This window comes from Mobula birostris, chromosome 7 (genome assembly GCF_030028105.1).
Source record: "Mobula birostris isolate sMobBir1 chromosome 7, sMobBir1.hap1, whole genome shotgun sequence".
NCBI classification, from domain to species: Eukaryota; Metazoa; Chordata; class Chondrichthyes; order Myliobatiformes; family Myliobatidae; genus Mobula; species Mobula birostris.
Window position 1 is genome coordinate 175,650,606 of NC_092376.1, and position 27,697 is coordinate 175,678,302.

Genomic DNA, 27,697 nt, shown 5'->3' on the forward strand with positions numbered 1-27,697 from the left:
CTAAATGGACGTACCTCTATTCTGAGGCTTTGCCATCTGGTCCTAGACTCCTCCACTATCGGAAACATTCTCTCTGTGTCCACTCTGTCCAGGCCTTTCAATTAGTTTTGTGATTTGCACAATGGAATTATTTCTGCAGATTGCTCTACAGGGCACCATATAACTGTAGCTGAGATTTCCTTTGTCAGACATTGTTCATTTAAAAAAAACAAGAACAAAAATGATTTTGACCAGTTTTATTTCACCATTTAGCCATTTGGATCATTTTAACTTCCCCGATATAAAGAGCCACCCTGATCTTTAACAGTGCAGGACTCAACAGCACTCCTGAAGATGAAGCCAACAATGGCCGACTGCAGTCCTCGACGTCTTATCATCGCACTCTTCACAGAGCCCTGCCCCCATCCCCCCAGCAACTGATTACACAACATGCTCAACCTTCAACCTATTGGTGAAAAAAATAGATGCCTAACTTCTGATTGGTTGACATTGGAGACACTGATTACACAACATGCTCACTCTTGAACCTATTGGTGAAAAAAAAGGGCTCCTAACTCCTGATTGGGTGACACTTGCACCAAAGAGCCATGACAGCAGGGATTTATTTTTGAGTTTGGCTGGTGATGCATGAAGTTATCAGCTCTGACTGTTGGAACTTGAGGTGAAATGCCAGGTCGCCCAATCTTGAAGCTGCACGCATCTGTCCAAAGTAGACTTGTTCAATGCCACAGCACTTTGCCTTACACAGACACAAACACATATCACACACACAACCTGTACACTTAACAACTGATACCAAGTTTAATAGTCCTTTGTGATAAGCTGGATGTTCAATTCTCAGCCAATTTCAACTGTCTCCACAACCCAAAGAAAATCAAAATTAAAGCCATTTCCTTTATTGCAAAATAATCTCCCCAAGCGGTAGTTAGCGATTACCAGATATTAAATGAGATCTAGAAGCAATATTACTATTTAGCAAATTAATTATAGGTAGTTCTAACTTCAAACAAAATGGTAAGTAATAACACCAACGCAGTTGTTTTGTAGAGAATCTTAAACTGTTCCCCTATGATTTACTCTGCCCCTCATGAGAAGCCACCAAAGGGAGGTGATGAGCAGGTGAGGAAAAGAGAAGGGTGGGTGGGGGAAGGGGGGGTGAAGTAAGAAGCTGGGAGGTGATAGGTAGAAGAGGTAAAGAGCTGAAGAAGGAATCTGATAGGAGAGGAGAGAGGACCATGTGAAAAAGGGAGGGAAAAGGGGAACCAGAGGGAGATGATGGTCAGGGCATGTGAGGAGAAGGGAAGGGGTGAGAGGAATCCAGTATGGGGAATGGAAAAAAAACAGAAGGGGAAGCAGAGAGAAATCAATGGAATTTGGAGAAATCGATGTTCATGCCATCAGGTTGGAGGCATTTCAATCACTGAGGCACAGTCTGACTCTTCTACTTCTAAGAGAAAAAAATTCTTGTGGATGAATCTTAAGCAAATAAGGAAATGAATCTACTGGCTACAAGTCAGATATCAACAGTTATCAGTCAAATCTGATGTTAATAAAAGAATCAATCTATGCAATTAATGTTTGTCTGGGGAGTAAAGCTGGTCTAGATGACCCCATCCAACGCTGCGGCTTCCTTAAGCTTTAAAAACTGTAAGAGATGAGAAAAACACGTTTCAGTTTGGAAATTATCATGAGGAATTTGGTTCTACAATTCCTTTATCTTTGAATATTTGCAATACAGAGCTGGACAGGTTCTTAATAAGCAAAGAGCTCAGGAGGTTACTGGACACAGGCAAGAATTTTTTACGTTTAGATTTAGGTTATGCAGGGTGATTTGATCAGCCAGTATATCACAAGCACACAGAACAGGAGCAAGAGCCAGCCATTCGGCCCCACTGCCCTGCTCCTCTCCAGAGTGTTTGTTTAATCAATATTGGTTCTCCCTGCAACGCCACATCTGGAAGCAGCAGTTGTGAGAGACAAGGAGCGCAGGCACACGTAACATTACACTGGTGGATGTCCGCCAAACACTTAAGAGACTTTTGACAATCCATCCACGCTCAGGAGAGCAGCAAGCACGGAGAGCTTGCTGCTTTAAGCTCAAGAAACATTTGGCTGAGGAAGGACAGGCAAATTTAATTAGAGGATTAGGGAAGCGAGAGGCTGGGTAGTTTAGTCAGACAAAGCAGCTATTTCTGTACTGGACATCAAAGGACACTCCATGTTACTCATGTGTCCAAGCCTAAAGTGCTTGACTCACCTGGGTTTAGGAAGCCGAAAGGTGGAAAGAGAGTCTAATTTAAGCTAAGAGACAGGAAAGAACACACTGAAGGATCCAATGACTTAGAAAACTGGTCCAGAATGAATGAATCGAGCTACGAGATGACTCACGGAGAACCCTTCAGGTCAGAGAGGAGGGCAGAGCAGAGGGAACTGTCCGTGTGTGGTGGGTGAGAGTGAGTGAGGGAGGGGGTTTGTTTTGCTGCTGTTTTGTTTTGTTGCTGGTTGTGTTCTCTGTTGTTCCGCCGAACGTTGTGGACTCGCCGTGTGGGTGCCGGAATGTGTGCTGACACTTGCCGGCTGCCCCCAGCACAGCGTTAGGTTGCGATGGTTGTTGGCACAAACCATAAGACACAGGAGCTGAATTAGGCCATTTGGCCTAACCACTACATCCTGGCTGATTTATCATCCCTCTGAACCCCACCCTCCTGCCTTCTCCCCGTAACCTTCGACACCCCGACTAATCAAATACCCGTCAGCCTCTGCTTTAAAGATACCCAAATAACACAGCCGTCCATGGCAATGAATTCCACAGATTCACCCCCCCCCCAGGCTAAAGGAATTCCTCCTCACCTCTGCTCTGTGTGGATGTCTCTCTATCCCGAGGCTGTGCCCCCTAATGCCAGAATCTATTGATTCTTGAAAGATCATCGTTAATGCCTCTGCAATCTCTCCAGCTACTTCCTTCCAAACCCATCAAATCCAGGAGATGCATCCACCCTCAGACCATTCAGCTTCCTGAGCACCTTCTCAGTGGTAATTTTCACCGCACAAACTTCACTTCCCTGACACTCTTGAATGTCCGGTATACTGCAGATGTCTTCCATTGTGAAGACTGATGCAAAATACACATTCAGTTCCTCTGCCAACTCTGCATCTCTCATTACAATATCTCCAGCGTTATTTTGTATTGGTCCTATATCTACCCTTGACTCTCTTTTATATACTTAAAAAGGCTTTTAGTCTCTTCTTTGATATTAGTCACCTGCTTCCTCTCATAATTCATCTTTTCCTTCCGAATGACCTTCTTAGTCTCCTTCTGCACATTTTTAAAAGCTCCCCAATCCTCTGTTTCCCACTAGCTTTGGCTTCCTTGTATGCCCTCTCTTTTGCTTTTACTTTGGCTCTGACTTCACTTGTCAGCCACGGTAGTGTCCTTCTTCCCTTTGAAAATTTCTTCTTATTTGGAATATATATTTTCAGCAGAAACTCCAGCCATTGCTGCTCTGCTGCCTTTCCTGCAAATGTCCCTTTCCAGTCAACTTCGGCCAGTTCCCCTCTCAAGCCATTGTCATTTCCTTTATTCCACTGAAATACCAACACATTGGATTTTATTTTTGCCCTCTCAAATTTCAATGTAAACTCGCTCATATTGTGATCAGTATTCCCTAAGGGTTCCGTAACCTTAAGCTCTCTTATCACCTCCAGATCATTGCACAACACCCAGTCAAACACAGCTGATCCCCTAGTGGGCTCAACAACAAGCTGTTCTAAAAAAGCCATCCCTTAGACATTCTACAAATTCTCTCTCGAGATCCAGTACTGATCTGGTTTTCCCAATCCATTTTCATGTTAAAATCCCCAACGATTATCATAACATTGTCTTTCTGACACGCCTTTTCTATCTCCTGCTGTAATTTGTAATCCTCATCACGTGTATGTATAATTCTGGATTTCCAGCATCTGCATAATCTCTTGTGTTTATAAGTCTCTATAAGGTCACACCTTGGGCTCATACAGTCCAGGGTATCTGGTTTCTTCTTATAACTCAAAACCTTCCATCCAGATAACATCCCTGAGTGAAGGTTGGTGGTGTGGACAGTGTTGATACGGGACATTGATACGATGCAGAGCTGGACTGAAAAGTGGCAGATGGAGATCAGCCTGGAAAAAGTGTGTAATGTTGGTTGTTGATGCAAACAACACATTTCACTCTATGTTTCGTTGTCCGTGTGTTAAATAAATGAACCTGAATCTGAAAGAATCCGATACATTTGGAGGTCAAAGATAATTTAAATAGCGTTCCGCAGAGTGATATATGATAGGTCAATTGGGTGATGGGAAAGAGAGTCCATGGGCTATGGGAGGGTTTCAGCTGGTAGGGAGAGGATTCAGTTGGTGGGGAATGTCCTGGGCTTAGGAAGGGGATTCAGTGGGTGGAGAGAGTCTGTGATGAGGAAGGGTTTCCATGGGATGTGGGAGGTGATTCAGTGGGTGGGGGGGGGGGCGGGAGAGTGTCTGTGGACTGTGACAGGGGATGCAGTGGGTGGAAAGAGTCTGTGATGGGGAAGGGTTTCCATGGGCTGTGGGAGGGATTCAGTCACTGGGTTGAGGGTTGAAGGGTGAAGCAGGGTCTTGGGGACCACATCCATACTGAACAAGCAGATGAAGAAAGCTGAAGCCTACATTTGCAACTATCCAGGGGTTTTCGAGTTGCGGTTCCCTCAATCTTAGTCCCATTTGGATAGGTGCACCAGCAGAATCCCGTACTGGGCCAACACTGCTTCGGTTCAAAGTCCCCATCCTGGTCACAGCTGGGACGGAAACTGCCAGGAATCATCTTCTCCCTGCGCTGCCTCTCACAGTCAGTCTCTGGTCTCTTGGCTGCGCAGGGGAAAATAACGATGGCATCAAAGGGCGTCCTTTGTCAGGCAGCTCTGTCTGTACCTTTGCCACCCTCAGCACCTCAACGTCCTCAGCCTCCTTCCTAACAGTCAGAAGAACAGACAGCAGATTCCACGGACATGAATGGGACACCTGAATGATATGCTGTCTCCCAGGTGCCAGGGTCAGGGATGTCTCGGATCACATCCACAGCATTTTGGAGGGGGTAGGAAAGCAGCCAGATGCCTTGGTACATACTGGTACCAATGACATAAGAAGGAAAAGCAATGAGGTCCTGAAGAGAGAATTTAGAGAGTGAGGAAGAAAGCTGAGAAGCAGGACCTCCAGGGTAGTGATTTCTGGATTGTTACCTGTGCCACGTGCCAGTGAGGGTAGAAACAGGATGGTTTGGCAGATTAATGCATGGCTGAGAAGCTGGTGCAGGGGGCAGGGCTTCAGGTTCTTGGATCATTGGGATCTTTCCTAGGGGAGGTAGGACCTGTTCAAAAGGGATGGGTTGCACCTGAACTCGAGAGGGATCAATATTCCTCTGCACAGATTTGTTAGAGCTGTTGGGAAGGTTTTAAACTAATTTGGCAGGGGGTTGGGAACCGGAGTGAAGGGACTCAGGATAGGACGGATGGTAAAAAAGCAAAGATAGCGTGCAACCAGACTGTCAGGAAGGGCAGGCAGATGATAGGACAAAACTGCAGTCAGCAGGGTATCAGTGTGTTAAGGATGCAGAATCAAAAAGGATAGCAAATACGCTACTTGAAGTGTTATAACTCAATGCCCGGAGAATAAGAAATAAAGTGGATGATCTTCTCGCACTTTCACAGATTGCCAGGTATGATGTTGCGGCCATCACTGAATCACGGCTGAAGGATGGTTGTAGCTGGGAGTTGAATGTCCAAGGTTGCATGATACATTGGAGGCACAGGAAGGTAGGCAGAGGTAGTGGTGTGGCTCTGCTAGTAAAGAATGGCGTCAAATCATTAGAAAGATGTGACATAGGATCAGAAGATGTTGAATCCTTGTGGTTGAGTTAAGAAACTGTAAGGGTAAAAGGACCCTGATGGTAGTTATATACAAGCATTCCAACAGTAGATGGGATGTGAACCAGAAATTACAATAGCAAATAGAAAAGGTGTGTCAAAAGGGCAAGGTTATGATAGTCATGGAAGATTGGAACATGCAGGTCGATTAGGAAAATTAGGCTGGTAATGAATTTCAAGAGAGTGAATTTGTTCAATGCCTATGAGGTGGCTTTTTAGAGCAGTTTGTTGATCCCCAACTAGGGGATCAGCTATACTGGATTGGGTGTTATGCAATGAACCAGAGGTGATTTGGGAGCTTAAGGTAAAGGAAGCCTTAGGAGACAGTGATCACAATAAGATTAAGTTCAATTTGAAATTTGATAGGGAGAAGGCAAAGTCTGACGTAGCAGTATTTCAGTGGAGTAAAGGACATTACAGTGGTATGAGAGAGGAATTGGCCAAAGTAAATTGGAAGGAGATGCTGGCAGGGATGACAGCAGAGCAGCAATGGTGTGAGTTTCTGGGAAAAATGAGGAAGGTGCAGGATAGATGTATTCCAAAAACAAAGAAATACTCAATTGGCAAAATAGTACAACCATGGCTGACAAGGGAAGTCAAAGCCAATGTAAAAGCAAAAGAGAGGCAATACAACAATGCAAAAATTAGTGGGAAGATAGAGGATTGGGGAGCTTTTAAAACCCTACAGAAAGGAACTAAAAGAATCATTAGGAGGGAAAAGATGAAATATGAAAGCAAGCAATAGCAAACAATAACAAGGTGGATCAAAAAAGCTTTATCAAAACATAAAAGAGACATGAGAGTGGATATAGGACTGCTAGAAAATGAGGCAGGAGAAATAATAACAGGGGACAAGAAGATGGCTGGTAAACTAAATGAGTATTTTGCATCAGTCTTCACTGTGGAAGATACTAGCAGTGTGACAGGTGTTGAAGGGTGTGAGGGAAGAGAAGTGAGTGTAGTTACTATCACAAGGGAAAAGGTGATCAAAAAGCTGAAAGACCTAAAGATACATAAGTCACCTGGACTAGATGAACTGCACCCTAGGGTTTTGAAATAGGTAATGGTAGAGATTGTGGAGGCATTAGTGATGATCTATCAAGAATCATTGGACTCTGGCATGGTTCCAGAGGATTGAAAAAATTGCAAAGGTCACTCCACTCTTTAAGAAAGGATGGAGGCAGCAGAAAGGAACTTATAGACCAGTTATCCTGACCTCAGTGGTTGGGAAGATGCTGGAGTCAATTTTTAAGGATTAGATTATGGAGTACCTAGTGACACAGGACAAGATAGGAAAAGTCAGCATGGTTTCTTTAAGGGAAAATCTTGCCTGACAAAACCGTTGTAATTCTTTGAGAAGATTACAAGTAGAATAGATAAGGGGGATACAGTGGATGTTGTCTATTTGGATTTTCAGAAAGCCTTTGACAAGGTGCCACACGAGGCTGCTTGCCAAGTTATGAGCCCATGGTATTACAGGAAAGTTACTAGTATGGTTAGAATATTGGCTGATTAGTAAGAGGTAATGAGTGGGATTAAAATGATCCTTTTCTGGTTGGTTTTCTGGAATTTGTTACCACAAGCAGTGTGGAGGACAAATCATTGGGAGCATTTAAGGCGGAGATTGAAAATTTCTTTATTGGCCACAGCATCAAAGGTTATGAGGAGAAGGCTGAGGAGGGAAAATAATGAATCAGCTATGACTGAATGGTACAGCAGACCTGATGGGCCAAATAGCCTAATTCTGCTCCTATGTTATGGTCTTCTGGTCTAATCCCCCATCCAATGAACCATCGCCACCCAGCCTTGTGTTCTTTTCATTGCTACCATCAGGGAGGAGGTACAGGAGACCGAATTCACACACTCAGTGTTTTAGGAACAGCTTCTTCCCTTCCGCCATCAGAGTTCTGAATGGACAATAAACTCTGCCTGACTAATTTTCTCTCCTTTTCACTTCTTATTTTTTTATTTTTCTGATTGGAACTTATAGTAATTATTGTAATTATGGTAATGTATAATTGTGTTATGTATTGCGCTGCACTGCTGCCCCAAATCCCCAAATTTCGCAACATATGTCAGTGATATTAAACCTGATTCTGATTCTGACACACGATCCTGCGAAGTAGGAGCAGAGGTCGATCACTAGGACCACAATACTCTAAGATACAGGAGCAGAATTAAGCCATTTGGCCCATTGCGTATGCTCTTCGGTTCCATTAGGCTGATTTATTATTCCTCACAACCCTTTTACCCTGCCTTCTCCTTGTAACCTCTGATGCCCCTACCAGATAAGAGTGAGTCTGAGTTGATTGTCACCCCAGTTCACCAATTCGGTACATCCATGGTAACCTTTCACCTCCTTGCTTATCAAGAATTTACCTACTTTCACCTTGCAAATATGCAAAGACTCTCTTTCCACTGCCCTTTGACAAAGGGAGTTCCAACGATTTGCGACACAGAGAAAGCATCTCTCCTCAATCCCTTCGACAGGCCAACCCTCATTAATTATATCTTCCCGTATCAAGCGTTTATTTATTTCTATTATTTATTTACTTACAGATACAACGTGGAAAGGCCCCTCCAGCCCCATTCCCGCACAGCCCCCAACAACCCCAATTTAACCCTAACCTTATCACAGGACCATTTCAATGACCAATTAACCAACCCGGTACCGGTACGTCTTTCCACTGTGGGAGGAAACCAGAGCACACAGGGACAACCCCACATTCCACTGGGAGGACGTACAGAGACTCCCTACAGAGGACACCAGGACTGAACTCTGAACTCTGGCATGCTAACCACTATATTACCATTTCAATTCTAATCCAAGAATTTCTCACATCATTTCTTAATGCATATACCTCTTAGATTCCAGTTTCCCCTTTCCCAATCCCATGGTTTCACAATGCCCTTCCCAATCCTTTTCCAAGTTGAATATGTGTTGCCATAGTATTGTGCTCTGGCTGTTTAATTCTTAGATCAGACTGTTTAAATTATTTTCTTTGATATTTAACAATTAATTATGTGTTTGTATTTTTAGTTCTTGTAGTGGTTATAGGGATACAAGTCTGGAAACTTCTCTCGGTACTACATTATTTGAATAAGTATTATCTCATTGGTTAACTCTTATCTGCAAATTTGATTGAAATGTTCCTTATCTTTGGTTATAAAAATAGCTGACCATGAGGCCAGCACCATCTTCTTACTCTTAATCTCAGCATTTTAGACCTTAACTTCTGCTCCTGTCACCGCCCATTTCATATTTCCTTAATTCAACTACCGTGAAGATTTGTGCCTCATTCCTGACTTCTAAAAGAACCTTGAATGTAAAACGTTAGAATCCATCAATAGCTACCCCTTGTTACAGGCACCAGTTCGGGCATTTCGGTTGCCTTGGGTTGGTCTGCGGAGAATGGCAGAAGGTGGAGCATTGGCCTCATCGCCATGCTGGACATCTTCCTACCTGTTGAAGCAAAAACAGTTTGATTACTTTCAAGACAGGTAACAATATCTCCTCGTAATACAGATCCGTTCATGTATTCACCATCCTCTGTATGAAAAGATGTTGCCCCTTAGATCCCTTTTTAAACGTTTCCATCTCATCCTAAATCCATTCTCCCAACCTTTCGTCTGTCCTGGAGTGGACTACCATTCTAAATTCACCTTTGCACCTTGTCCAGGGCAGAGAAGTGGGCAGAAAAATTATTGCAGACACTACCCACCCTGCACCCATCCACTGCCACCAAACCCATAGTTCCCTTACCCTGCACTGCTCATTTCTACCTCCTACTTAAGATCCACAAACATGACTATCCAGGTAAGCCCATTGTCTCTGCCTGATCCGGCCACACTGAACTTGTCTTCATACTTGACTCTACTTTATCCCCCTTGGTTCAGTCCGTTCCCAGCTACATCCGTGACACTTCTCATGTTCTCAATCTCCTCACTGTTTCTCAATTCCCTGACCCTGACCACCTCATTTTCACTCTGGACATCTAATCCCTATACACTTCTATCCCCCAACAAGAAAGCCTTAAAGCTCTCTGCTTCTTTCTCAACAAAAGACTCATCCAGTTCTCCTCTTCCAACTGGCAGAACTGGTCCTCACTCGCAATAATTTCTCCTTCAGCTCCTCCTACTTTCTCCAGACTCGAGGGGTAGCCATGGGTACCCACATGGGCCACAGCTATGTCTGCCTTTTTGTTGGCTATGTGGACCAGTCTGTGTTCCAAGCCTTCCCCAGTAATGTTCCCCAACTCTTCCTCCACTACATTGACAACTGCATTGGTGCTGCTTCCTGAACCCATGCTGAGCTCATCAACTTCATCAACTTTGCTTCCAACTTCCACCCTGCCCTTAAATTCATTTAGTCCATTTCTGATACTGTACCAGTCTTCGTTTTCTCTCAATCTCTCTATCTCCACCTCTGGAGACAAGCTGTCTACCAACATGTTTTCAAACCTACCAATTCCCATGGTTATCTTGACTAAAGCTCTTCCCATCCAATTGTTCCCTTTCTCAGTACCTTCATCTCTGCCATGTCGGTTACAAGGATGAGGTTTTCCTTTCCTGGACATCAGAGATGTCCTCTTTCCTCAAAGAGCAGCGTTTCCCTTCCTCCACTATTGATACTGCCTTCCTCCATGTCCTGAACATCCATGCCCACCCCATCTTCCTGCCGCCTTAACAGTGATAGAGTTCCTCTTCTCCTTACCTACCACCCCAGCAGCCTCCACATCCAACACATCACTCTCCAAAACTTCCGCCACCTCCAAAGGGATGCTACCACCTTAATCTTAATCACCTCCCTTCCACTTTCCACAGGGATCGCTTCCTCCATGATTCCCCTCGTCCATTTGTCCCTTCCCACTAATCTCTCCCCAGGCGCATACCCCTGAAAATGGCCAAATAAATTAACCTCTTCTATATCCTTCTACTTTCCTCACAAGGGAGCAGAATTGGGCCATTTGGCCCATCGTGTTTGCTCCGCCATTCCATCATGGATGACTTAATACTTCTCTCAACCTTATTCTCCTGCCTTCTTCCCGTAAACTGTGATACCCCGATTAATCAAGAACCTATCATCTCTGATATTTAGGTATTAATCTTCCCCCTCAACTGAAGGATTTAGTAAAGGTAAATTTTGATCCATTATTGCAGAGAATTTCATGTGATGTGTAGACAGATGGTCATCGTTGTATTTGTCAATGTCGGGAAAAGTAAATGCCTTGAAGATGAATAGCATTCCAAAAGTTAATTATCTGTTCCAGTCATTACCAGTTCAAATCCCATTAACATATTTTAAGCAAATTGATAAAATAATTAAGGCTTTTATTTGGCATGGTAAATGTCCACACTTAAACTTTAACAAATTACAATTGCCAGTTGAAAGGGGCGGGGGGCTTAGGTTTGCCAAAGTTAATATATTATTACTATGCCTTTACTCTTAAGCATTTAGCACATTGGTCTCTCCCTCTGGAGAGCGTGCCTCCTTGGTATCGTATTGAGTGTTCTGCTCTTCCTCCCATCCCTCCATTACAATGTTTGTTTATCAAGTTACTTCCTGAGGCAAGTTCACCCAATTATATCGCATATGCATTTGTTTTGGAATAAACTAGCCAGATTATTTAAATTTAATCCATATTTGAATGAAGCCTCAAGTATGTGGATGAATCCAAAGTTGTGTATTGATAAGTCCCCTTTCTTCTGGAGGGAATGGCAAGGGAAAGGTATAATTAAATTGGGAGACCTTTATAATGGTGACAGTTTAAAAATCTTTTAATCAATTAACCCAACAGTACGATATCTCTATGTCACAATTTTGGAGATATCTTCAACTGCGTCATTTACTACATACAACTTTTGGTTCTACACAGTGACCCTACAAGTTGCTATGATATTGTCTACTGTACTGGCTGCATATGGTAAAGGTCATGAAGCCTCAACTTATTATTCAGCTTTAACACAAATCTCCGGGGAAAAATTTCTGTTGGGTTTTAAAAGAGCATGGGAAAAAGACCTGAGTGTGACTTTTGAGACAAAGGAGTGGGACAAAATTTGCAAAAATGTCAAAACAATGTCAAGAGACCTGAGGGTGCGCCTTATTCAGTTTAAGATCCTACACCGTTTCTATTGGACTGCAGCAGGGTTACATACATTAGGGCTGAAAAACACCCCTGAATACTGGCACTGTCAGTTGGATAAAGGGACTTAGTACATGCGCTCTGGTCCTGTCCCAGAGTTCAAGAATTTTGGATTATGATACATAAGTATATTGGTGAAGTTTCGGGTATTCAACTCCCTTTCTGCCCCAGACTTTTTGTCTTGAGAGACACCCTTGGGTTACTTGGGGATAAACACTCTCAAGATTGGACCCAGACAAGTATAATGGTGGGAAGACAAATTATGCTTAGAGGCTGGAGGACCTGGGGGGGGGGGGCCAATCATTTCAGGAGTGGGTCACAGAAATAGCCAAAGTGGCAGCTTTTGAATGCACATCTTACAAACAGTTTGATAGATTGGACATCCATACACAAAAATGGGGCAAATATTTAGGTTTCCTGGGGGAGGAAATAGTGGTGAATGTGTGGTGAAGCATATTGCTGAATGGCAGCCTTTTCTGTTATTAGAAGTCTAAATAGACACACATGGTTATTATATTGATATTTATTTCTGCCATGTTTGTTTTTTATTTTATGGATAATTCTATGTTTTGTAAGCTATGATTTACATAATTTCAACACTGACTCAAGGGTTCAGGGAAAAATTTGCACAAGGACTCCCAAGTCTCTTTGCACCTTTGATTTTTTAAGAATGCTCTCCCCATTTAGAAACTAGTCTACACCTTTATTCCTTCAGCCGAAGTGCATGATCATACACTTCCGACACTGCATTCCATTTGCCACTTCTTTGCCGATTCTCCAAGTCCTTCTGCAGACACTCTGCTGCCTCAAAATTATTTGCCCCTCCACCTATCTTCATATTGTCCGCAAACTTGGCCACAAAGGCACCAATTCCTTCATCTAAATCATTGACATATAACGTGAAAAGAAGCGGTCCCAACACAGTCCCCTGTGGAACACCGCTAGTCACTGGAAGCCAACCAGAAAAGGCTCCCTTTATTCCCACTCTCTGCCTCCTGCCAGTCAGCCACTCTTCTACCTATACTAGTATCTTTCCTGTAATACCATGGGCTGTATCCTGTACCTATCTAAACATCTGTTAAAAGTCTCTAATGTATCTGCCTCTACCCCCACCCCAATCTGCACATTCCAGGCACCCACCACTCTCTGTGTAAAAAAAACTTTCCCTTCAGTCCTCCTTTGAGATTACCGCCTCTCACCTTCAATGCATTCCCTCTGGTATTAGACATTTCAACCCTTGGAAAAAAATATTGTCTTTCTACTCCATCTGCGTCTCATAATCTTATAAACTTCTATCAGATCTCCCCTCAGCCTCCACTGCGCCAGAGGAAACAACCCACATTTGTCCAGCCTCTCAAGGGAGTGTGATAGTACTATACTCTCAATACATTGTTTTTTGACCAGAAGTTGGTGAGGCCTGTGTGCAGTTTTGGTCGCCTACTTACAGGAGAGATGTAAATAAGATTGAAAGAGTGCAGAGAAAATTTACAACAATGTTGTAACCTGAGTCGTAGGGAAAGGTTGAAAGAGTTAGAACTTTATTCTCTAGAACATAGAAGACTGAGGGGAGAGCTGATTAGAGGTGTACAGATAGGGTTAATGCAAGCAAGTTTTTCCCACTGAGGTTGAGTGAGACTAGAACTGGGTTAAAGGTGAAAGGTGAAAAGTTTAAAGGGAATGTGAGGGAAAACTTCTTCACTCAGAGGGTGGTGAGAGCATGCAATGAGCTGCCAGTGGAAGTGGTGATGCAGATTCAATCGCAATATTTAACAGAAATTTGGATAATTACTTGGATGGGAGGGCTATGGTCTGGGTGCAGGCCGGTGGGACTAGACAGATTAATGGTTTGCCATAGACTAGACGGGCTGAAGGGGTCTGACTCTCGTTACACCACAAGCAAACTCTAGCTTCTAGAAGAGATGACGGAAGAGGTGGGCTGGAGTGGGAGGAATGGTCGAATATAGTGTCAATTAGACAGCCAACAACTGCTACATACCCTGAGGCTGGGGTTGGATCCTGGGTGCTCTGGTCGGAGCAGGTTTCTTCTCACCCTGAACAAGTTGGAAGAGAAGCCAGTTCTGAAGCCAAGATTCAAATTCCTGGAAAACACAGAAACGAGTGAGTAGTTAGGGGTTATTTCCAATAGTCCCAGTAATTCTCCTTTTCAGCTGCACGCACCAACCATTGCTCTGAGCAAGAAATTTTTACACGGCCGAATACCGATGGCACTTTAACCGTTATTTTTTGTAATATGAATACTCTGAATATTTAGAATGAAAATTGAAAAATCACATTTTTAAAATTTTTATTTATTAATTTAGGGTAAAATTAAATACCTTGAATATAGTTTATGTTAAATGTATATTAAAATATAATTTCAAAATTATGTAACATTAGATAAAAGAAAATTCCAGCTGCAAGGCAACAAAGGCTATGTGCGTGGGAGCATTTCTGTTACTGTGCAGCCACGCACCTGCGTAGCTTAGAGGGAACAGTGGTCTTGGCCCGAATAGTCAACTGTTTATTCCCCTCAGTTGCCTGAGCCACTGAGTTGGTCCAGCATTTTGTGCTCTAGAGAGGCTGGGGACTCTTTTCCCAGGAATGATATAGGCTGAGTGTTGCCCTTTATAAGGGGCGGGGGGGGGGGGAGGGCAGAGAAAGTCACATTCTTAATCCCAGGGCAGGGGAGTCAAAGATGAGAGTGAATGGCTTCCAAATGAGAGGGGAAAGAGTTAAAGCAGATCTGAGGGGCAATGTTTTCCACCCACAGGCTGAAGGATATGTGGAAGTGGCAGAGGGCAGGGTGGATACAGTTAGAGCTTTTGAGAAACTTGAGTGGGTACATGGATAGAAGGAGGTGCAAGGAACGAACGGGGCTTATTTTGCTGATGATGTTTCTTAGTTTGTTGTCTCCTGTGTTGTTCTACTGAACGTTATGGACATGCTGTGTTGGTGCCGGAATGTGTGGCAACTCTTGCCAGCTGCCCCCTGCACACTTTTGGGTGTGTTGGTTGTTAACATGAACGATGCATTTCATTGTACATACCATACGTGTGATAAATAAATCTGAACAGAGACAAGCCAACTGCAGGCAAATGGGATTAGCTCAGACAGGAACAGGCAGCACGATATCGTAGTGGTTAGCATAATGCTTTACACACCAGTGATCGGGGTTCAATTCCCACCGCTGTCTGCAAGGAGTTTGTGTGCTCTTCAGATAGGAATCCCAGATAGGAACACACGGCGTGGTAGCATAGAGGTTAACGTAATGCTTTACAGCACAAGTAATAGGGGTTCAATTCTGCTGCTCTCTATAAGGAGTTTGTACGTTCTCCCCGTGACCATGGGAGTTTCCTCCGGGTGCTCCGGTTTCCACCAACTTTACAAAAACGTACAGTTTGGCTTAGTGAGTTATGGGCATTCATTCTATGTTGGCACTGGAAGGGTGGCAACACGTGCGGGCTGCCCCCAGCACATCATTGGATTACGTTGGTCGTTGACACAAATGACACACTTCACTGTATGTTTTGACGTTTCGATGTACACTTGACAAATAATCTTTAATCTTGGTCAGCACGGGTGAGTTGGGCCAAAGGAGCCTGTTTTCATACTGTGATTGTATGGAGCACAAAGGCCAAATAGACCAAATGATTCTTCCTATAGTGTAGCTTGCAGAGGTAGTTACTTTAACGGAGTTGTGGCGCATAGAACACCCTGCTGGACTGTGGTGGTGGAGGCACGCACCTTGGGGACATTTAAAAGACTCTTAGGTGGGCACCTGGGTGATAGAAAAATGGAGGGCTATGTGGAAGGGAAGGGTTAAATTGATCTTAGAGCAGGGTAAAATGACGGCACAACATCATGGACAAAAGGACCTGCACTGTGTTATAATGTTATATGTTCATGTTCTATATTCTGTGTTCTGAAGTCTGTGTTTTGTGGTCCGTGTTCTGTACTCTAAAACTCTACAATAGGTTTCAATAGGCACATTTAACGTCACAGAAATGTATACAATATACATCCTGAAATTATTTTTCTTCGCAAACATCCATGAAAACAGAGAATTACCCCAATGAATGAATGACAGTTAAAATGTTAGAACCCCAAAGCCCCCCCTCAAGTCCCCCTCACACACCCAAGCAGCAACAAGGCAGTGACTACCCCCTACCCCCACCAGCAAAAACGCATCAGCACCCTCCACCGAGCACTCAAGCGTGCAGCAGAGCATCAAAAAACAAGACACATTAGGGCAGAATGGTAGTGGAGTGGTTATCACAACACTTCACAGCCCCAGCGACCCGTGTTCAATTCCTGCCGCTGTCTGTAAGAAGTGTGTACGTTCTACCCGTGACCGCGTGCCTTTCCTCTGGGTGTACTGGTTCCTCCCTCAGGCCACAGGCGTACGTGTTGGTAGGCGCGTTTGAAACTGAATGGCATGTGCTTGCTGTGCCGGGAGGACCGGTTCCCTCAATAAATAAAACAGCTAAAGCACTACAGCTGACAGGAAGAAACCCTCTCCACAACCAAGTGATTTTCCCGCCATCACACACCTGCCAGTCAGTTTCCTTCAGGTTCTGTTTCAGGAGTTTCAGGTTGTTGGAGAAACCCTCCTTCAGTTCTGGCATCTCCACGCTCTTGTTTCCTTCCTGGAGTTGAACGGGAAAGAGAATATGACTGTCAAACCAACGCTCCTCCAAAGAAGACAAGAGGTACTCAGCTTCTAGCCTTAAATCTCCTCAATAACGAGAGACACAAGGGAGCGTAGGTGCTGGAATTTGCAGTGACATACGGCTGCAGGAACTCAGTGCCTATGGGGTGAGGGGAAGGAAGGAAGGAATTGTTGCTGTTTTGTGTTGAAACCCTATCTCAGGACCGAGAATGGAGAGGGGAGGTGACTGGTATAGAGCAGGGAGAAGAGGAGAGGATTCCGTGCAGATTGGCAGACTGAGAAGGGGTGTGGGATGACAGGCCATGGTGACAGGTAGGGAAGTGGGGTTGGGAGACAGTATTAGGTGAGTGATAGATTGAGACAGACAGATGATTCTGGAAGCACAATGGCACAGTTCACTGAAAGCAGCCACAGGTAGGTGGAGAAGGCATTTAGCCCAGCGGAACAGTAGTGTAGCGGTTAGTGCAATCACTTTACATCACCAGTGATCACTGATCGGGGTTCAATTCCCACCGCTGTCTGTAAGGAATTTGTACGTTCTCCCTGTGACGACATGGGTTTCCTCCAAATAATCTGGTTTCTTCCCACGTTCCAAAGATGTTCTGGTTAAGGTTAGTGAGCTGTGGCCTAGACTGAGTGGATGTGGAGAGATGTTTCCTATAGTGGGGGAGTCTAGGACCAGAGGGCACAGCCTCAGAATAGAGGGACGTCCCTTAGAAAACAGAAATGAGGAGGTATTTCTTTAGCCAGAGGATGGTAAATCTGTGGAATTCAGTGACACAGACGGCTGTGGAGGCCAAGCTATTGGGTATATTTAAAATGTAGGTTGATAGGTTCTTGATTAGTTAGGGCATTAAAGGTTACGGGAGAGAAGGCAGAAGAATGGGGTTGAGGGGGATAATAAATCAGCCATGATGGAATGGAGGAGCAGGCTCGATGGGCTGAATGGCCTGATGCTGCTCCTGTCTCTCATGGTGTACAATGGGCCAGATAGACTCTCTTTGTGCTCTGGGAATCAGCGGTTGGACAGCAGATCAGAGACACACCTTCAGTAGCTGTTGCACTTGTTCCAGCATGCTCGTCGGCTGGGGAGTGGTTGCCGGAGCCTGTGGAAAACACAAGGGTGAAGAAGATGACCATCCCAGTGTTCACAACTGTCATCGTGCACTTATTCTCAAACTACGTGTACGTCACCATATACCACCTTAAAGTTCATTTTCTTACAGCAAGTCACAGGAAAACTAAGAAATAGAATAGAATTTATAAAGAACAAGATGTAAATAATGACAGACATTGTGCAAAAGAAGAGAGACGGGGAGGGGGGGGAGAGAGGGGGGGAGAGAGGGGGGGAGGGGGGGAGAGGGGGGAGAGGGGGGAGAGGGGGGGAGAGGGGGGGAGAGAGGGGGGAGAGGGGGGGGAGAGGGGGGGAGAGGGGGGGAGAGGGGGGGAGAGGGGGGAGGGGGGAGAGGGGGGGAGAGGGGGGGAGAGGGGGGGAGAGGGGGGGAGAGGGGGGGAGAGGGGGGGGAGAGGGGGGGAGAGGGGGGGAGAGGGGGGGAGGGGGGGGGAGAGGGGGGGGGAGAGGGGGGGGGAGAGGGGGGGGGGAGAGGGGGGGGGGAGAGGGGGGGAGAGGGGGGGAGAGGGGGGGGAGAGGGGGGGGAGAGGGGGGGGAGAGGGGGGGGGAGGGGGGGGGAGATAGATAGAGTTCTATTCTGAATCAATGGAAGGTTCTTCAAGTCTCCACTGACCCCCAAGGACTGGCATCTGTTGAAACTAATTTGATGGACTGTGTCCATCAATGTCATCACAAAGTCACTCTCCCACCCAGTGAGATACTTCCACAGAGCAGTCTATGCACAGTTGTACTGGCAAAACATTCCCCCACCCACATGAAAACCAGCCAACAATTCATCCCTCTAATTCATGTGCCTTCTCTCCCTTTCACACATTCACTCTATCACAACTTCCTCATTGCCTCCGATGGAAGGTCACCTTTGGAGCCTCGGCCTTGGGGTCTATGTACGACATAGGGAGATCCATGATCATGGGCCGCATATGCATGACTGGTTTCGGTCCTGAAGGGTAAAAAAATTGGAATTGCTTTATCACTGTTACATGTATTGAGATACGGTGAAAAGTTTGTCTTGCAGTCTGTTCACACAGATCAGATCATTACACGGGGCATTGAGGTAGAACAAGGGAAAACAATAACAGGATGCAGAATAGAGTGTCACAGTTACAGAGAAAGTGCAGTGCAGGTAGACAATAACGTGCAAGGTCATAACGAGGTAGATTGTGGTGCCAAGAGACCATCTTATCGTACTCTTATTGTTCACCCAGAACAAGGGCATCACAGTAGTCTGGCAGTTAGTATAACATTTTACATTGCCTGCTGTCTATAAGTTGTCTATAAGGAGTTTGTACGTTCTCCCAGTGACCACGTTGGGTTTCCTCTGGCTGCTCCAGCCTCACACTCCTTTCAAACCTCTCCCCGCTGACATTAAACTTCTCTCCTCTATTTTTACTTGGGAATACGGCACAATAACAGGCCCCTCCAGTCTGAAGAGTCCGCCACACCCAATTACCCCAAAGTGACCAATTAACCTACTAGCCCTTACGCTTTTGGAATGTGGAGGAAACCAGGGCAACCAGGGCACCTGGAGGAAACCCACATGGTCACGAAGAGAACGTGCAAACTCCTTTCAGGGGACAGCAGGAATTGAACCCAAGTCACTGGGGCTGTAGAGTGTTGTACTAACCACCACATTTACCATCCATCTCACTTGTGTGAGTCGTTTTGCAATCTGATCGGTATCCAGATGTTTGAATACGGAATCCACACAGCTCATTTCAGTGGGATTAGATCTGAACGGAAGTCAGGGAGCGTGCTTACTGAACGGGCCGCTGCTTGGTTGGCGCTTGCGTTCAATCCGATCCGTCGTCTTCTGCAGGTTCGTTATCTTGTCCTGTTGTTTCAACAGGAACATGACACTGACCACCTGCCCAGCGATCAGCATGGCCACCAGGATCGACACGCCGCTGTAGAGGAAGACACGCTTCCAGCTGGTGCCCCTGAAAGCAGATCACACTGGTAAGGAGGAGAAAAAAGCTCAAAGGTACGAGGCATTGCCAAACTTACCCAGTGTATGAGTGGACTTAGAGCCATGGACAGATACAACACAGAAGTAGGCCCTTTGGCCCATCAAATCCATGCTGAACAACACCAGCCAACCCACCAGCAAGGGCATATATACAGAAAGGTGCTGGAAAAGGGCCAGTAACATCATGAAGGATCCCACACACCTTGCTCATGGACTGTTTGTCCCACTCCCATCAGGGAAGAGGGTACATAGCATCCACAGCAGGACCACCGAACTCAAAAACAGTTACTTTCCCCAATCAGTAAGACTGATCAACACCCCCTCCACACCCCCAACCACAACTACTTTATTATTTCCTGTCAGAATCACCTTATGTACAGACGCTCCTGTGCCTAGTATCACATACAGTCAATCTATAGGCTGTATTATGTATTTATATTTATTGTGTATGTTGTCATTATTATGTTCTTTATCTTATTGTGCTTTTTTGTGCTGAATCAGATCTGGACTAACAATTATTCTGTTCTCCTTGTGTACTGGAAATGGCATTAAACAATCTTCATTCAGCTTCACTGAACTGTTCCCGCAACTTTGAATCTTGACTCTTGAACTACCCAAAAAAGTTAATTAATCAGTGGAACTAATAGAATTTCATTAACGTCTTCAGACTTATGAGCAACATATGGGAATCAACCAAGTACAGCTTCCACACCAAGGTGAAGCTGAAGAAGAGCTGTTCTGTCCACACTCTTGTACAAGTCAGAATGCTGGCACGTGACAGAGAGTGACCTTGACAAGCTGTCTTCATTCTCCTCCATGGGTCTCTGGAAGATCCTCTGTATTTTCTGGCCAAGAAAGATCCCCAACCAACCCTACTCCTTCACTGTCACCAAGAGGACATGGCCACAGCCATCATGAGGAAATGCTGGAGATGTACTGAGGAGAGAGGCCGACTCCATCATCACTTCATTAGGCTCCTCAATGGTGGAGGAAACGTCGGAGACCAAAGACAACCTGCCACCATACCATACAGGCAGAAATGAGGACCCTGAACCACAGCTGGGGCATGATAGAGAAGATGGAAAGAACAGACAGAGATGGAAGACCTTCATTGTGAAAAACAAAAAAAAATCTAGTGGCCGGCAGTTCTGCAGGTGTTACACCTCTCTTGTTAATGAGAGAGCTCAGAGGAGAACGGCCAGACTGGCTCAAGCTGACAGGAAGGTGACAGTAACTCAAATACCACGTGTTACAACTGTGGTGTGCAGAAGAACATTCCTGAATGCACAACATGCCAAACCTTGAAGCTAATGGGCTACAGCAGCAGAAGACCATGAGCGTACACTCAGTGGCCACTTTACTAGATACAAGAGGAACCACCTGACTTCCAGCGCTGTGTGCGTTTCGCATGTTCTGTCTCTCAGCATGTGCCTTCCCCACATGCTGCAGTTTCCTCCTGCATCCCAGAGATGTGCAAGTCAAGTCAGGTGGAATATTAGGACTATTGAGATTGATGGAAAGGGAACAATTGACAGAGAAGAAGAGAGAGGGATAGAGGGATAGAGGGATAGAGGGAGAGAGGGAGAGAGGGAGAGAGGGAGAGAGGGAGAGAGGGAGAGAGGGAGAGAGGGAGAGAGGGAGAGAGGGAGAGAGGGAGAGAGGGAGAGAGGGAGAGAGGGAGAGAGGGAGAGAGGGAGAGAGGGAGAGAGGGAAAAATAACAGGAGAAGGGAGTTTCCTAATGAGATCAGTGTCAATTAATATTGAATTGTAACAGGAGGAATTCCCCTGAAACTGTTCAGGAAAAATTCCATTGGTTGGCAAGACAAATAATAATGAAGGGAACTTCCAATCAGCATAAAAACGCTTGCTAATTTCTCTCTGTCCAAAGTCTCAGTTCCTCACCAGACAGGAACACAACCCACCTCTCGCCAGCTACAGAATTAAGTTCAGTTCCTCAGCAGATGGAGAACCCATCCCACCTCTCACCAGCTACAGCACCCACTTTTCAAAGGGAATTAGAGGGCGGAAGGCCTCTGGTGGCAATGTGCTAAAGGGAGAGATTTAAAATTAGTTTATTTATCGCACACACCATGAAATGTATTGTTTGTGTCAACAACCAACACAGTCCGAGCATGTGCTGGGGGCAGCCTGCAAGTGTCACCATAGCATGCCCACAATGTATTAACCCAAACCGGTACATCTCTGGGGTCTGAGAGGAAACCAGGGCACCCTGAGGAAACACACATGCTCACAGGGAGAACGTAGAAACTCGTTACAGACTGCTGGCGGAATTGAATCCTGGACACTAGCACTGTAATAGTGTTACACACTGTGCTACCACAAATACTCCGAACGTCCCTACCCTGGCTGGGGGTCACTGAGAAGTCCGCAGCAGCACCAACCGCAAATTAATCCTGAGGTAGGGCTTCGCCACAAAACATCAAAAATTCTGTCCCCCACAGAAGCTGCTCAACCTGGCATAGCTCACCCAAAGACTTTTTCCCAGAGTAGAAGTGGTGAATATGAGGGGGCATAATTTTAAGGTAATTAGAGGGAAGTATAGGGGTCAGAGGTTGGTGTTCTTTTTTAAAACAGAAAGAGTGGTGGGTGTGTGGAACACCCTGCCAGGGGTGGTGGTAGAGGCAGGTACATTAGGGACATTTAGAAACTGTTAGATGGGCACATGGAGGGCTATGTGGGAGGGAAGGGTTAGATTGATCTTAGAGTAGGTTTAAAGGTCAGCACAACATGGTAGACTGTGTTGTACTGTTCAGTGTTCTATGCACTGAGGTACAATGAAAATCTTGTCTTGCACACCGTGCTTACAGATCAGATTATTACCCTGTGCATTGAGGTAGAACAAGTTCTATGCTTTATGCTCTGTGTCCTATGAAATGGAGATTAAACCAGTGTCTTAGATCAGGTAACTGTATCGGGAATAATCTACATACCAGACCCCAGACTGGTGAAATCAGGAAGTTGATCAAAGTCAGAAACTGATCTTTCTCTTTGCTCATGGATCATCAGTGACCTCTGGTGGACAGTGTGTGTTGGTACAGTGAGTCACTCATGAGTGTAACAGACCCTTCTGCCCATTGTCATCATGCTGACCACCCTCATTCCATTTTCCAGCACTCTGTCAGTAACCTATGACAGGACTTTTCAAGTGAACTACATATTTTACAATTAACAATGACCAATTAACCTACTAACTGGTACATATTTGGACTGTGGGAGGAAGCTGGAGCACCCGGTGGAGATCCACATATCCCATGGGGAGGACGTACAAACTCCTTACAAAGGGGGCCAGGATTGAAATCCAAAGTCCGTTGCCCCGAGCTGTAATAACATCCAACTAACCACTACGTTGCTGTAGTGAAACGGTGTGCGAGACACAAGAGGTACAGAATTCTTTTATTTTTATTTGCACAGTTTGCCTTTTTTTGCACATTGGTTGTTTGTCAGTCTTTCGTTGATAAACTTTTTCATAAAATCTGTTGTATTCTTTAATTTTCCTGTAAATGCCGGAAAGAAAATGAATCTCGAGGTTGTACATGGTGGCATATACACATTTGTACATACTTTCATAACAAATTTACTTTCTGACTTTGAGAAGCCTGAAGTCCAGCACCACCAGGTTCAGGAACGGCTGCTTTCCTAGAATGAATCAGGTTCTCGATCGACCTGCACATCCTGATTGACCAGTCATTGAAAGTGGGCATGCAGGTACAGCAGGCAGTGAAAAAGGTGAATGGTATGCTGGCATTTATAGCAAGAGGATTCGAGTACAGGAGCAGGGAGGTACTACTGCAGTTGTACAAGGCCTTGGTGAGACCACACCTGGAGTATTGTGTGCAGTTTTGGTCCCCTAATCTGAGGAAAGACATTCTTGTCATAGAGGGAGTACAAAGAAGGTTCACCAGATTGATTCCTGGGATGGCAGGACTTTCATATGATGAAAGACTGGATCAACTAGGCTTATACTCGTTGGAATTTAGAAGATTGAGGGGGGATCTGATTGAAACATATAAAATTCTGAAGGGATTGGACAGCTAGATGCAGGAAGATTGTTCCCGATGTTGGGGAAGTCCAGAATGAGGGGTCACAGTTTAAGGATAAAGGGGAAGCCTTTTAGGACCGAGATGAGGAAAAACTTCTTCACACAGAGAGTGGTGAATCTGTGGAATTCTCTGCCACAGGAAACAGTTGAGGCCAATTCATTGGCTATATTTAAGAGGGAGTTAGATATGGCCCTTGTGGCTAAAGGGATCAGGGGGTATGGAGAGAAGGCAGGTACAGGGTTCTGAGTTGGATGATCAGCCATGGTCGTACTGAATGGCGGTGCAGGCTCGAAGGGCCGAATGGCCTACTCCTGTACCTATTTTCTATGTTTCTGACCCTCATCCTCACTCAACAGCAGAACACTAGAGACTACCTCTTCCCCTACCATCGACTGTGACATCTTTGCAGAGTCATTTTCTTCTCTCTTCACTGTCTTGGATAACTAAGGTGCCATGCTGGAGTAGCGGTTAGCGCGATGCTACGAGAGCGTGGGGCGTCTGAGTTCAATTCCAACGTCATCTGTAAGAAGTTTTACGTCCTTCCCATCAGCATGTGAGATTCCTCCCTCAGTCCGAGGAGTACCGGATAGTAGGTTAATTGGCCATGGTAAATTGCCCTGTGATTAGACTAGGGCCTCGTTGGCCGGAAGGGCCTGTCCCACACTGTATCTTCAAATAAATAAATAATTTGTGTTTCATTTCTGTTCTGTGTGATGTTTGTACCTACGTGTCTGTGGCACTGCTGAGAGTGTGTGTTTCACTGTACCTGTACCTCTCTGTACTTGGAAATACGGCAATAAACTCGACTTCACTTGCTCTCACCACCCCCTTCAATTTCCAACACCCTCTGCTTCGGGAAAAAAGTCTTCCTCAGATCCCTCTAACTCAAATACTCCTCACCTCAAACCCCTGTCCATCTCACAGACTCATCCGCCGAGGGGCGAGTCTCTAAATGTCGACATTACATTGGGTTACAGTATAAACTGACATTTTTCGTAGAGTTTAACTTCCTTCATAATACCATAAGACGTTCCAAGGTCAACTTAAGTTTATTATCAAAGTACATAGATGTCACCATATACAACCCCGAGATTCTTTGTCTTGTGGGCATTTACAGCAGAACAAAAAATACAACAGAATTAATGAAAAAATATATACTGTGAAATAGAGAGAGAGAGAAAGAGAGTCATGACAGAGACATAGAATATAGAAATTTACAGCTCATTACAGGCCTTTCAGCCCACAATGTTGTGCTGACCACGTAACCTACTGCAGAAAATGCCTCGAATAAGACAGAGAGAGTAAGTAAGAGAACACAGGCGCCTGATGGTTGGTTGAGTATTAATAATAGACCAGAAGGAACTTCTTTACCAGAGAGTGGTGAGTCTGTGGAATTTGTTGCTGCAGGTGGTTGTGTAGGCCAAATATTGGGTATACTTAAAGCAGAAGGTTGATAGGTTCCTGATTGGTCAGGGCATACAGAGAGAAGGCAGGAGATCAGGGCTGAGAGGGAAAATGGATTGGCCATGATGAAATGACAGAGCAGACTTGATGGGCCAAATGGCCTCATTCTGTTCCCATCTCCGCTACCATCAGGCAGTGACGGAGGCCCCCAGTGGAAGTCTCTTTACGCAGGGGTCTTTCCCCTGTACTTTGGGGGCCTGGGGTGGAGGGTGTTGCAAAGGGCAGTTCTGTGCAACAGATTCCTGAGCAGGTTCACTGATACCCCCTCCACCTGTCCATTCCATGGTCAGGAGGGCTCAGTGTACCAGTCTGCATGGTATTTGAGAGGATGCAGGCCCTGTTGGAATATCTGAGGGGGCTGCTTCTCATTTTCCGGCTGCACGTCAGCCCCGCGCTCCTGTACGTGGGCACCCAGTACGGAGGGGTGGATTGCTCAGAGGACGTCCACTTGGGCTTGCTCCTGGCCTGCCCAAGATGGCTGTTTGCAGGTCTAGGCACCAGGCTGTTGAGGTCTATGCCCAGGCTGACTGCCTGCCCTTTTTCTGGACATTTGTCCCTAGGTGTCCTTAGGCAGGGAGTGTGCAGCCATTATGGGTTCAGTGGGGGATTTCTGTGAACTGCGGGCCCCCTGGGGAACTCAGTGTATTATAGATGGTAATAACTATTTTAATTTGAAGTTTTGTACGTTTATAAAAACAAGGGAGGGGGAGGGAGTTTTAGTGTTTAGAACTGTGGGCACACATGAAACAAGAGAGTGAGTCAGCAAGTTAAATCACACCGTTTCATTTCCCAAAACTCTCATCTGCTGAAAGAATCAACTGCAGCCCCAGGGAACAGAGATCTGTCATTGGGGGAAGATAAAAGATTAGCAGATTAGCTTTATTTGTCACATATACATTAAAACACGCAGTGGAATGTGTTGTTTGCTTCAGCAGCCAACACAGTCTGAGGATGCGCCCACAAGTGCAGCCACACTTCCAGCACCAACATGGCATATCCACAACCTGCTACCCCTAACCTGCATGCCTTTGGACAGCGAGAGGAAACCTGCGTGGTGACAGGGAGAACGTACAGACTCCTCACAGAAGCAGTGGGAATTGAACCCAGGTCACTAGCACTATCGTCTTATGCTAACCACTAGGTTACCATGGCACCCGCACCATACTCCGGAGTCTGCAGGTGCTGGAATCCGGAGTGACTCACCCAGTGCCGGAGGAACCCAGCAGGTCAGGCGGCATCTGCAGAGGGAAATGGAGAGCCAGCGTTTCGGGTCAAGACCCTTCATCAGAATTGAAATGGCGACTATGGGCAGCACAGTGGCGTAATGCTATTACAGCGCCAATGACTGGATTCAATTACTGTCACTGTCTGTACGTTCTCTCCATGACCGCGTGGGTTTCCTCCGGGTGCTCCGGTTTCCTCCCACATTCCAAAGATGTACGGATTAGGGTTGGTGAGCCGTGAGCATGCTGTGCTGGCCCAGAACCACGGCAACACTTGCAAGGCTGAGTCTAGCATATCCTCGCACTGTGTTGGTCATCGATGCAAATGACAATTTTCTGTGTGTGTGTGTGACAAATAAAGAGAATCTCTTCCACCCAAATGAGATATTTAATCAGGAACACTGTGTATGCAGGGTCCTTAGAATTGTCAGTGATCCCTCCCATCCACCCCACAATCTCTTTGACCCCCTACCATCAGGCAGCCGGCACTAGGACACGGACTGTTAGGATGGAAAACAGGCTCTTCCCCCAGACTCTGGGATTAGTGAACTTCCTGCCACCACCCAGGTCTCATCATCCATAAAGTGCCAGTGGTTTTATACTCTTTACTTTTTAACTTGTGTTGTAAATACTAAATGTCAATCTTCTGCAACATATTTTACTATTTGTTAATTTATTTGCGGTAATATTACTTTATGTTGTGTATGCACTTTGGTCTGGAGAGACGTTGGTTTATTTGGCAGTATACATGTGTGTGTTGAATGACAATAAACTTGAACTTTATAATCTTTCTCCCTCTACCTCCATAGAAGCTGCCTGGCTTGCTGACTTCCTCCAGCAGCATTTTTTTTTACAATGCAGAGCCATCCCTGAGTATTTCAGAATTCCACTGCCCGGAATCAGAAAAGGCTGCAGAGGTTGTAAAGTCATCCGGCTCCATCACGGGCACGAACCTCCCCAGCATCCAGGACAACTTCAACTGGTGACCCCTCAGAAAGGCGGCGTCCATCATTCAGGGCCCCCATCGCCCAGGACATGCCCCCTTCTCATTGAGGAGCTACAGGAGCCTGAAGAAACACACTCAACGTTTCAGGAACAGCTT

The 27,697-nt window shown here is 45.5% G+C and overlaps 1 protein-coding gene across 1 annotated transcript in view; it reads right to left on the bottom strand.

The window, feature by feature from the left end:
- Nucleotides 1-221: 221 nt before the first annotated feature.
- Nucleotides 222-27,697, bottom strand: part of LOC140200591 (H-2 class II histocompatibility antigen gamma chain-like) — a 30,160-nt gene continuing 2,684 nt past the window's right edge. The window contains exons 2-9 of the mRNA XM_072264126.1: nt 19,639-19,817; nt 18,738-18,820; nt 17,795-17,854; nt 16,630-16,725; nt 14,076-14,178; nt 9,292-9,399; nt 4,684-4,881; nt 222-1,645 (exon numbers count right to left, since the gene is read on the bottom strand). Coding sequence (XP_072120227.1) covers nt 1,632-1,645; nt 4,684-4,881; nt 9,292-9,399; nt 14,076-14,178; nt 16,630-16,725; nt 17,795-17,854; nt 18,738-18,820; nt 19,639-19,817 — 841 coding nt within the window. The 3' untranslated portion in view covers nt 222-1,631. The remainder of the gene's footprint in view (nt 1,646-4,683; nt 4,882-9,291; nt 9,400-14,075; nt 14,179-16,629; nt 16,726-17,794; nt 17,855-18,737; nt 18,821-19,638; nt 19,818-27,697) is intronic.